General features: G+C 49.8%; 1 protein-coding gene across 5 annotated transcripts; it reads right to left on the bottom strand.

The window, feature by feature from the left end:
- Positions 1–318: 318 nt before the first annotated feature.
- GTF2H3 (general transcription factor IIH subunit 3) lies at positions 319–11,904 on the bottom strand. Of its 5 annotated transcripts, none has more exons than XM_054712342.1 (13): positions 11,826–11,904; positions 10,117–10,196; positions 7,955–8,061; positions 6,269–6,435; positions 5,817–5,879; positions 4,856–4,885; positions 4,691–4,719; positions 4,013–4,087; positions 3,336–3,389; positions 2,438–2,506; positions 2,040–2,175; positions 1,892–1,959; positions 319–1,803 (listed from the first exon to the last, which is right to left on the bottom strand). In XM_054712342.1, the coding sequence occupies exons 1-13, from the start codon at positions 11,836–11,838 to the stop codon at positions 1,792–1,794; spliced, it is 903 nt and encodes a 300-aa protein (XP_054568317.1). In that variant the 5' UTR covers positions 11,839–11,904; the 3' UTR covers positions 319–1,791. The 5 variants fall into 5 exon arrangements, with proteins under 5 accessions (XP_054568317.1, XP_008155448.1, XP_054568319.1 ...); XM_008157226.3 differs by having other exon boundaries at positions 1,892–1,928; XM_054712344.1 differs by lacking the exon at positions 11,826–11,904 and adding an exon at positions 11,489–11,817 and having other exon boundaries at positions 1,892–1,928.
- Between the last annotated feature and the right edge of the window lie 57 nt (positions 11,905–11,961).

The raw sequence follows: 11,961 nt of genomic DNA, 5'->3' as shown, positions 1-11,961 counted from the left end.
GTTTTCCCCGCCCCTTCCCGTGTTGCTGTTTTTACTGTTCTCCCAGTTTTTGAAGGTCTCAACACCCGGGAAGCCGACTGTATCAAACAACACACAAAAGGTTTTGCCCAGCATGAGGACAGATGCAAAAGTAGCAGAATTCAGCCGGGCAAAAAATGTAAGTGTTTTCACAAATAACTTTGGCAAGATTTGAAATTAAAGTTCTTCAGAAATGGATAAAAATTTGATATGTGACCAAATCCAGTTAACACGTACACAGTTGAAGCAGAGTTGAATGAGCATGAAATAAACATTAAGAGAAAATAACTCAAGAAAATATTAAAGTTTAAATTATTTTATTACAAAAATTTATATAAAATAAACCATAAACACAACCATTAAAAATAAAACAAACAGAACTAGGACAGTATATAAAAACATTTCCAGTGAAAATTAACAAGAACCTTATCAAACTTCTTGAAATTATGTCTTTTAGATATACAATGCTTTCCTAGACTTAAAATAGTGATTTCCGTTACACTTAATGAGGCTATGAATATTAAATATTTTTAAAAAGACAGATTCTCAAACTCAAGAATTAACAAATACTTGCAAAGTTATCACAAAAATCTTTATGTAGTTAATAAAATCGTAAGTCCAGAATACAAAACCTACCTGAAATAATCTAACCAAACACCTAAAGTTACTTAAGTGAGACTGAGCTTCCGAGATGGTATAAAGAGAAGATTTAAATCTCATTTATATACAAGATTGGATACACAATTTGCCAACATACTTTTTTGTTGTTGAAATATTACAGATGTTCCCCTTGGCAACATACTTTTAAAAACAAACCAAATCAGCCACTGTTCCTGAAAACGCTCCCCACACTATGCTGGAATTTAAAAGGACTTTTAAAAACTTCAAGGTCACACGGAAAAATAAGTTTTTTATTGCTGAAATTACAAATATATTTTTTTTGTTTGAACCTACAGAAATTTTCAGTATTAAGTCCAAAGCTTCCAGAGATCAGTTCGCCAATATTAATACTTTTCTTTTCCTTGGTGAAAAAGAACGGATTGAGTCTGCAGGTGACTATAAAGAATCCACACCACCACCACCCCCGACAACCCTGTGGTACCCCTCACAGCCCAGACATCAGCTTTCACAAATGATCTCTTCGCCCAATTGTTTTTGAAGAAGTTGCCACCAGACTCCTGCACTCACTCGCCTGACTCCTTTAAAGCCATTTCGCAGTGAATCCGTGACAAACTATTATTATTACTTGGGTATCGTCACACAAAGGAATAAGTAACTGCAAATATCTGAAGCTGAACCTCAACGTAGACAACAAGGGTTTGAAAGTGGATCGAGTATGTAAGACGCTGCACGTTGATTAGGGCCATCACTCCTTTATCTAAAACTGGGTTCCAATTCCACCTGTAACACTTCCCAGTAAGAAGCTCTAAAGCCTACGACCAGTCAGGACAGGCTGATGTGACACATGATTGTGTGCTTTCTTCCCCGTCCGGACAGAACCCTCTGGAAGCATTCCAGGGCTTGGACACTGCAGAGAAGGGCTCCCACGTACAGCAGTCCCCACAGGAGAGGGTGATCTTTTGGGACTGCACCCTGTAAGGAACCGCATTAAGAACTCTTACACGTATCTGTATTTTTTCAGAGCCTCCTTACAAAGACTCCCCGCCCCCGCACCCCGTGTCCCCAGGCAGCTCTGGGAGATGGGAAGCTCGTCATCACGCAGACGCCTTCAGTTTCTTTTTCTTGGCCTTCAGCACGGGAGGTAGAGAGATCTTAAAGGCCGTCCTGGAAGACACAGGGAGGAAGTCGCCCTTTAACGCGCGAACTCTCTGGCGCGGGAGGGGAGCAGCCACCCAACCCCACAGAGACTTACTCGCAGGTCGTACAGATGGGGCTGAAGTTGCAGAAAACTGTGAACGCAGAAAACAGAGAAAAGCCAGGCTGGCGGGAAACCATACCGTGGAGCTAGCCTCTGGCCTCCCGCGACACGGCAAGGAGGAACCCCTCGGCCGTGAACTTACTGGACAAGCACACGGAACACACGTAGCCGATCTCAATGAGGTTGCGGTGGCAGAAGCAGGCGGCCCGGTAGTCCACGTGAATTGGGGGTGGGAGGGTTAACTGAGACCTCTGGTCCTGATCAGGAAGAAAAAGCCACTGCAAAAAAATAAATAAATAAAAAGCCTTTTTATTATTCATTCAGCAATCACCGAGCACCTCCACAGGCAGGCATACAGCATTCTGCATACGGCTTGCAGGGCTCACAGACTATGGGAAGCCCCCCTTCTCAGCTTTGAGGCCCCCATGTCACCCCCCTCTTCCTTTCCTCCAATGCCTAGCACCCGCCATGCTGCGCCCATTCATTCCCCAGGAGCCGGGCTCGGGCTCAGGTGCCAGGTGCACGGTCACGGCTCCTTACCAGCAAGTACTGCAGGAGGGAGGGCATCTGAGGCACCTTCAGGTACAGTCCCCCTGTGATGTCACAAGCCTGCAAGACACACCGGGCTCCTGCCAGACCGCACGCACGCACGCCGCGTTTGCAGAGGGACGTGCTCAGGTCTCCCGACGGAGAGGAGACGGCACACGGAGTGAAAGGAGTGCTTTCCCAGCGCGAGGACCAGCTGGCCCGCTTCCTCCCCGGATGTGCACGCAGCTTCTCTCTGCCCTCGGCTCACAGCCTTCCACCCTTCCTTCTGTCTGTTTGCTACGGATACGCTTTGTTCTTGCCACGTTGTTCAGTCATTACATTTTTAAAATGACAGCTTTGAGATACAATTCGCGCCTTGAAATAACTCAGCGTGGCGCAGGTGGTTGGGCGTCGTCCCACGCACCGAAAGGGACGATTCCTGAGCACACGCCTGTGTTGTGGGCTGCATCCCCAGGAGGGGGCACGCAGGAGGCAGCCAATGAGCGTTTAGCTCTCACATCAATGCTTCTCTCCCTCTCCCTTCCTCTTCCTCCTCCTAAAAATCTATATCTATATACAGAGAGATCTATCATTCTCTTCAGCAATTACTAACAATGGTAACTTTTGAATAATAAGATCTGAAGGGATTTTTTTAACCCTTTTAAAAAGTACTTTTCTGTGGTGCTTACATTTGTTTTAACGTGTGAATGACTTTTCCAAAGCCAACCGAGTTATCATGTAAAATATAAATAGAAAGTTTGAAGGGGCCAGAGAAACGTCCGTTCTCTAATCTGTGCGGTCACACAGGCCAGTCCCTGAAAACGGTGAGGATCAGTGAAAGGCATGGACAACAGGACGGAACACACTGCGCTTCAGAACCAGCCACGACAAGCATTCGCCTGAAACGTACCTGCTGGAGGAGGCCTGAATCCGAGTCTAAAACACAGGCATCGATCAGAATGTTCTGAAATGAAGATTGTGGAGACATTACGGGAATGATAACAAGAATGCCTGATTTACACTCAGAATCTATGTGCTGAGCTCTGCTCTTGAAATGGCTTATTTAATACGCATAACTGTGCAAGGCACACATCCAATCAGCATCCTGCAGCTCAGGCCTGGGGGGGGACAGTGGGGTCAGCCCTAGTTGGCCTGTCCCCAAAGCCCATGGTCTCTTCACTGCCTCAGGTGGGCACTCCCAGATGGAGAAGCGTATACACAAACATGGCACTTAGATTATAACAGGAGTTTTAACATTTCAAAGAGGAAAATGACACGTATTAGTGACAATTCATCAAGGCACGGAGCACACTAAAGTCAGAGACTCTTCGCCTGCGTCCTCGGATGGGCCCAATGGGGTCCATGAAGACCCGGGAACTGTATTAACACTGTCTGAGTGCATGTCCTTCTGGGGGCTCACTCTCAAGGGGCCCAGGGCTCCAATGATTGTATGAACTATGGATTCCAGATTCCTAGCCCATTCATAAGGCTATTTAGTCAGAAAACCTCCCTCGGTGGGTCATTAAGAAAAAGAAATCAGTTCCCCATTCTGAGCAAGCACCCCAAAAAGGAAGGGTGTCCGCTCACCTGCTTCTGCGCCGCGAAGATGACATTCATGAAGTTCATGTACTGCAGGGCGCTGTCTTCCGCCGCCTTGATCACCTGAAGTCACAGCCCGTCAGCACCTGCAGGCGCATCCGCCTCCCACTGGAGGCCCCGCTACTCTGCCAGCTGCAGCCCAGTGCTTTCCTCACTGTCTCCCTCGCCATCCTCAGGAAGTAACCCCACCGGGGTAAGGAGACTGAAAACCCCCAAACCCTACCACCCAGAGACAGTCCTTGCTAACAGTCTCGGAGAGCAGCTCCGGGCACGTCACGCACTCACACCCGCCGCACACACACCAGCGGGCCCGGCCTCCGCCTGGTGTGCTGCGACCGGCTTCTCGGGCCGTCTATGTCCTTCCTGCCCACGTCACCGACTGACTTCGCTATTTTCCCAAATCCCTGCAGGGGACTCTGAAGCGGCCTGCAAGGCTCGGTGTAGACAGTGCTCTGACGGACACGCCCACGTGCCCTTTGCACAGCTCCGGATGAGCTCCTGAAATCAGCGAGACGGCACATCCCACCCTGACCCGGCGGATGACCACCTGCCGGGGAGAGCTGCACTATTTTCTCCCCCTCAGTGACGCCATGCGACGCGGACAGCAGCCAACCCCCAGCTGCCACGGGCAAGCACAAACATAGTATTAATTTTTAAAAATCTTACCAGCACCCTGGACTTCATCTCCTGATTGTCTGTAGAGAGAAAAGCAGGCTGCAATGAAACTGAGTCTTATTAAGCGTGTTGTAAGGTTTTCTAACCAACTCCAGGCAGCCCACCCAGTCACGGGGTGAAGTGAGGATCAGTCCCACAGGAAACATGGGCGCCTACCTTTAACCTCCTTGTTCATCCTGTGGATGTCTTATTTTCTTAGCGTTAAGGAATTTTAAAATATCATTTACTTCATCAGTATTCATAGTAAACAGACAAGTAACCCCAAATTTCCTTAAATAAACCCAGCATCCCCAAACGAAGAGAAAGACCTGTTCCCTTTCCCATGACCGACACACAAAACGAAGGACGAGGGGTTTCCAAAGTACCTTTGCCCCAGAAAATGGAATGACCACCACGGATGTTGTATGACGACCCCCCACACCCAGATTTGAACACCGGGACCACAGCCAGCCAGCCGGCCGGCCAGGGGGGTCTGGAACCTGGAGACCACACACAGGGCTCAGACCCCACCCCCAAAGTCCGAAACAGAGCAACCGCTCAAACTGCCCCAAGCAACTCAAGTGCTTACTGTGGGGAGACATCACACAGAGACATCGACATGCTCAGAGGGGTGGCCCCGAGCTAAACGCTAAGTAACCCGCCGGCCTGTGGACAACAGCTGCTCGCCTGCCGAGCATCAGGTCAGTGAGCGGCTTTGATAATCAGGCAGAAATGAAAAACAAAACCACTCCCAGTCTGCCTAACCAAGAAACAAGGCGGCAGGACGCGCCCTGAAGGCCTGTGAGCAGGCCCTGGCCGGGTAGCTCCGTTGGTGAGAGCGTCGTCCCGATACACCGAGGTTTCGGGTTCGAGCCCCGGTCAGGGCACGTACAAGAAGCAACCAATGAATGCATGAGTAAGTGGAACAGCACAGCGATGTTTCTCTCTACATCTTAAAAAAAAAAGCACTGGAGTTCTCCCACTCGTCCCACTTCGAGTTTCTCCAGCCTGCTCACAACAAGGCAGAGCCACCACTCGGCAAGGCTCAGCCTTCGTTCACATGGACACAGTTCCAGGCAACATCCCAGGAAGACACGTCTATCCCAGAAGACACCCCGCGTGACCACACCGAGGATACAGCACAGAGCTTTGGCGAGGGACCCTGCCAGCAGCGTCTCTGTGTGCTGCCCCTTTATGTCACCTATGAATAGTAATAAGAAGCATTAAAAGGGGAATTTCTTGGCATTTTCTTAAACTACAATCATTATTAAACCAAAGCATTCTTCTTCATGAATGAAAATAATACTTTAAACAAAATAAAAACTACGTAGTTTAAGGAAAAATCATAAACAGAAGAAAAAACGGTCCACAAAAGAGGAAAAGCAGACCCACAGGACAGGCTCAGAAGCCAGAGGCTCCAGCAGGGAGCGGGCATGCGAAGCTGCCGCCGCAGGGAGACGAGGCCGACGCTGACGAATGACTTTCAACAGAGAGAGAAGCACCGAGAACCTCCACCCCGTGGACCAAGGCCTCCAGGCCCACGTGCACCTCCATGTGCAAAATACCAACAATGGAGGGAAAAGCTCTCACTCTTGGTCATCAGGTCCTTGATCTCCTCCACGATGACTTCATTGGCTGCGGTCAGCAGCTCGTACTTCCCGTCTTTGCTCCCCGAGGGGTTATATTCAGAAGCGGGGTTGCCAGGGTCCCCGAAGAAGTCTCCGAGTCGCCCGTTCCGCCCAGGGTACAGGAATCGGCTGAAACGGCAGGAAAGCCTACTTACACCGGGACGCAGCCCCTCACTGGACCTGAGGGTGACCTTCAGCAGAGAAAACACGCAAAAGCCACATTAACTCTGGATCACAAGATCTCTAATAAATTCCACTTAAAAAATGTACAGCCCTGGCTGGTGTGGCTCAGTGGATAGAGCGTCGGCCTGCGGACTGAAGTCCCGGGTTCGATTCCGGTCAAGGGCACATGCCCGGGTTGCAGGCTGGATTCCCAGAGGGGGGCGTGCAAGAGGCAGCCGATCAATGATTGATGTTTTTCTCTCTCTCTCCCTCTCCCTCTCTGTAAAAATAAATAAAATATATTTAACAAATAAATAAGTAAAAATAATAAAAATGAAAACAGGTATAAAAGTGGAAACACGAGTCGATCACCACAGAATGTTTTAACGATTCCACTGTTTTCTGAACGACGAGAGGAAACTGGGCTGTGTCTGGAGACGCTTTGGAGGGCTCTCACTCTGCTTCTGGCCACTTCCAACGTACTATCCGTTTACTATTTGAGGTACAGTTCTGTGCCCAGCACTGAAAATCCGGCCCAGGGGTCCCCAAAAGGTCTCTCCAGCGGTCCAGGACCTCTGTAGCCATCACGTAAAACACGTTAGGTTTCTCTAAAACGTGAACACTTGGCCGGTCCCTGCTCGCAGTGACCTCTTAACCAGATCAGCACGTGAGGGCAGCCTGTGGGTGCTCTCCACACACCGCAGGAACGAGCCCTGAGCCCCGAGCAACCGGACAACCGGCCGCCGACCTCATGACACATGTGGGTAAACAAGAGCCCGTCTGCGTGAGGACACGTCACTGAATCAGAGCGGAGCCGAGTGTGGGGATTGGACTCCACAGTCCGTGTATAACGTGACAAGCAAACAGGGTCAGAATTACTCATGAAGATCTCTGCCGGCACGTGGCCCTATCTGCATACGCTATTTGCATGCCCGCTGCAGCTCTACCGGCCACGTGGCAGTGACCACCACAGCCAGGCCTGTGCACCCGTGCTAGCGAAGGCCACTTTCTTCAGCCCAGCACCCGCAGGCGGAGCTGGTGTGGGTTAAGGGCCAATTGATAAGAACAATCCTTACTTATCAACACGGGAATCACACCCAGAGCCGAGGAGTAGTCCCACTGGGAGTGAGAGGTGCCCAGGAGCTGGGCTGGCTGAAGGGAAAGTGGAACCCCAGCGCTCTCCCCGCCCCCGCCCCGCCCCGGCAGACCCACCAGGAGGGCAGTGCCGGGAGCTGCCGGCCCATCGGATGATGCTCCTCTCTGCCCGAGCACAAGATGAGGGTACGTTAGACGCGCACCCGACCAGCTCCCTATATCCCAGCCAGGGAGGTCTCCAGTGCTCATACTCTCAGGTGTGCATGTACTGCTTCTTGATGTGTGAGCACTGCTCACGGACACAGAGAAAAGGAGCTGTAACACACAGCAGGCACCGGACACGCTAATGGCATGCAAGTCCCAGGAACTCGGAGAACACCGCCGGCCCTACCTTTCCTGAATGTGACTCGCGATCACTGCGAGCTTGTTGGCCCGGTTCATGAACAAGTGTGAGTTTCCCAGCACCATCACGGCGTCCATGCACTTCGACAGAGTGAACTATTGAGAAAGGAAGACACCGGAAAGGCAAATCAGCTATGCACGCCCCTACACGAGCTCTCCGAGTAACTCAGCGTTCATTAACAATACTTTCAGGCAGAAAAGTAAAATGCTGATTAATTTCACTTTATTTTTTAAAAATAAAACAAACCTATTAAAATTTCCAGATGGCAAAAATAATGACTGTGAGCAAAAGTGAAAGACGAAAAGGCATCCTTATACACCAGCGACGAGAGTTCAAAATGAGCCACTGCTTCCGCAGAGGAGTAAGGTAACACGCAGGGACGTGCCGTCTACCCGTACCATGGAGTGCTATCAGCAGCAAAAAGGGCCTGAGCCACTGGGACAGGTAACATGGACAAGGCTCAGAATTATTACGCGGAATAAAGAAACCAGACCCAAAACCCCCCAGTACACACTGTTTGGTTCTATTTATGGAGAGGCCTGGGAAATGCAAACTGAAGTAACAGAAAGCAGAGCAGTGGGTGCCTGAGGGTGGGGACAGGCAGAGAGGGGGTGAGGGGTGGGGGGTCGATGACAAAGGCGCATGAAGACACTTTCCGGGGCTGATGGATCTATAGGCCCCTCATGTTGATTGTGGTTATAACCTCATGAACGTGTACATATGTGGGAACATGTCAAACTGAACACTTAAAAGACAGTTCATTGTATGTCCATTCTATCCCAACAAAGCTGTTTTTTAAAAAGACAACATTAAGAAAATGAAAAGACCCACTGCATGGGAAAACATATTTGCAAAGGCTATCACTGATAAAGGTTTAATCTCCAACATCTACAGGCAGCTTATGCAACTTAATAAGAGGAAGATAAATGATCCAATAAAAAAATGGGCAACAGACCTAAACAGAATATTTTCAAAAGAAGACAGAAGGAAGGCCAAGAGACACATGAAAGCATGCTCAAAGTCACTTATTATCCGAGAGATGCAAATCAAAACAATGAGGTACCATCTCACACCTGTCAGAATGGCTATCATCAACAAATCAACAAACGACAAGTGTTGGCGAGGATGCGGAGAAAAAGGAACCCTCGTGCACTGCTGGTGGGAATGCAGACTGGTGCAGCCACTGTGGAGAACAGTATGGAGTTTCCTCAAAAAACTGAAAATGGAACTCCCATTTGACCCAGTAATCCCACTCCTGGGAATATATCCGAAGAAACTAGAAACACCAATCAGAAAGGATATATGCACCACTATGTTCATAGCAGCACAATTTACAATAGCTAAGATTTGGAAACAGCCTAGGTGCCCATCAGCAGATGACTGGATCGGAAAACTGTGGTACATCTACACAATGGAATACTATGCTGCCATAAAAAAGAAGGAATTCTCATCATTTGCAGCAACCTGGATGGAATTGGAGAACATTATGCTAAGTGAAATAAGCCAGTCAATGAAAGAAAAATACCACATGATCTCACTCATTTAGGGATAGTAAAGATCATTATAAAGTGATGAACAAAAAGATAGATACAGAGACAGTAAAGCATCAAACAGACTTTCAAATTACAGGGGGAAAGTTAGGGAGAGGTGGGGGAGTTATGAAATCAAACGAAGGACTTGTATGCATGCATATAAGCATAAACAATGGACGCAAAACTCTGGGGGGGGAGGGCATGTGTGGGTGTGGGGTGGGGGGGGGTAATGGTAAGATATGTACACATATAATACCTCAATAAAAAAATATTAAAAAAAAAAAAAAGAAAATGAAAAGAGAAACCACAAAGTCACAGGCCAAGAAAAAATATTTGTAAATCATATATTCGATAAAGGACTGGTGTCCAGGATATGTAAAGGCTTCTTGAGCCCGCAACCCTCCATCCTTAGGTGAGGACTAAAGAAGTAAAAGAACAGAATTGTGGTCCTGGTTACACAACTCTACTGTGGGTTTTACTAAAGATCACCCAATTGTACGTTAAAATGGATGCATTTTATGGTACAGAAATACCTTACTCAAGCTACTTTTTTAAAGCAACATAAACACATACTCAGTTAAACCAGAATTAGCCGAAGGCCCCCTCCGGCAGCCTTACCTGGGATCCCTTTAATGCTTGCTTTCCCCACCAAATTGGGTTGACATCAACTATAATCACTAGAAGATTCAGTTCATCTTCTGAAAATATTAACAAAAATAAAAAAACATGAGCCCCATGAAATTGAAAAGCTAACATTCTACGTGCCTTTACATGCCTGTGACCGGACAATCCTGAGATTAACAGAAGGCCAAGCTCTCTTAAACATTTAAAGCTCCGTGGCCCTGAGCAAGCCCCCTCGCCTGCTCCGGCCACTCCCGCCTCTCACCGCTAGAATGTCAGCTCCATGGGGGGTTTTCGTCTGCTTTGTCACTGCTTATCTTTTGTTCCTCACCATGGAGGGGGTGCAATAAATGTCTATCACACGGACCCAAAGACATTTGCATTTTTATTTATTTTTAAAATACGTTTTTTGTTGACTTTAGAGCAGTGGTTCTCAACCTTCCTAATGCCACGACCCTTTAATACAGTTCCTCATGTTGTGGTGACCCCCAACCATAAAATGATTTTCGTTGCTACTTCATAACTGTAATGTTGCTACTGTTATGAATCGTAATGGAAATATCTGTGTTTTCCGATGGTCGTAGGCGACCCTGGTAGCAGTTGAGCCTAAGACCATCGGAAAACACAGATATTTACATTACGATCCGGTGCTACCTCTTCACTCCAAAAGCCCTTCCCAGGGCTTCCAACAGGCCCTGGCTCCCCCACCTCCGGGACCAGGAATGCCAGCCTCCGCTGCACCAGGCCCTGGCACACGGGAGTCCGTTTCCCCACGCCGTGCTGACAAGAACCCGGCCAGAAGGGAAATCCGATGATTGCCATCTTTCACCAATTACAAGATGTAACCCCCCCCCCCTTTTGTTTCATTCCATCGAACAGGTGCTGAAATCGGATGGCATCTTGCGATTCCGGTGGGCAGCATCTTTATCTTGGCGGTGTGTTATACGAAAGGACATTTCACAACGCTGTTTTGGAGTGGATGAAATATGGCGGTCCTGAGTTTGCAAAGGAAAGGCGCCTGCTGTGAGTCGCGTGGCCTGCCGGCAACCAGCCAAGCCGGCGCCCTGCTCTGCGGGCAGGTCTGTGGCTGCTCGGAGCCCCGCTGCCTAGTGCGGACCTCAGGACTGACCCGCTCCTGACGGCGCTCAGGCCACGACCTCGCTTCACAGCTCATGGTGCTCCGTTCTCATCGCCTCCCAGCCCTGCCCACGAGGCTGGGACTCCTTAACGAATGAGGGCGTCTGCCTGCCCGGGCCGGCGTGGCCCGGTGGGTGGGAGCGTCCCCGCGCACCGAGGGGTGCGTGCCCATTCCTCACTGCAGTCCCTGCGGCTCCCCGGACTCCCATCTAAGCGCCTCCGCCGGCCTCACCTCCTCACACGCTAACACGTCACCGGGTGTCCTGTCCTCACAGCTCTGCCCCGTCAGCACTATTTCCATTTACTGGCCGCCTGTCTGTCTCACCCCTGGACTGTCACCTCCACGGGGGCCTGCCGCGCTGGTTCTCCGCTGCTATGGCTCAGCGCACACATCACGGAATGCCTGGCCAGCGGAGGGGAGCCAACAGCATCTCCTGAATGAACACATTCGCTACCGCTCTACAGACCAACCCGGCCCCACCCAGCCCCAAACACGCAGCCATCTGCCGGTTCCGGGCGGGCTAGGCCCACCAGCCCCCGGTCCTGGTCCCAACCGGCGCGGCCCTCACCGTCCGAGACCATGGTGGCCTGGGATCCCGCAGCTCAGAGCCACCGGAAGTCAAGTGAGCGTCCCGGCTGCCGCGCACCTCCACTTCCGGCGCCTCCGAGTGACGCGCAAGGCGGGTGGGCCCTTACCCGGCGTGG

The sequence above is a fragment of the Eptesicus fuscus genome, chromosome 23 (genome assembly GCF_027574615.1).
Source record: "Eptesicus fuscus isolate TK198812 chromosome 23, DD_ASM_mEF_20220401, whole genome shotgun sequence".
NCBI classification, from domain to species: domain Eukaryota; kingdom Metazoa; phylum Chordata; class Mammalia; order Chiroptera; family Vespertilionidae; genus Eptesicus; species Eptesicus fuscus.
The sequence above is the reverse complement of the archived record's forward strand: the minus strand, read 5'-3'. Positions and strand labels throughout refer to the sequence as shown.

Coding starts and splice junctions, on each gene's coding strand:
- GTF2H3 (XM_008157226.3), bottom strand. Junction 5,880..6,268: donor CAAGGACCTGATGACCAAGA/GTGAGAGCTTTT, acceptor TACTATTCATAG/GTGACATAAAGGGGCAGCAC. Junction 4,886..5,816: donor CCTCGCCAAAGCTCTGTGCT/GTATCCTCGGTG, acceptor TAAGAAAATAAG/ACATCCACAGGATGAACAAG.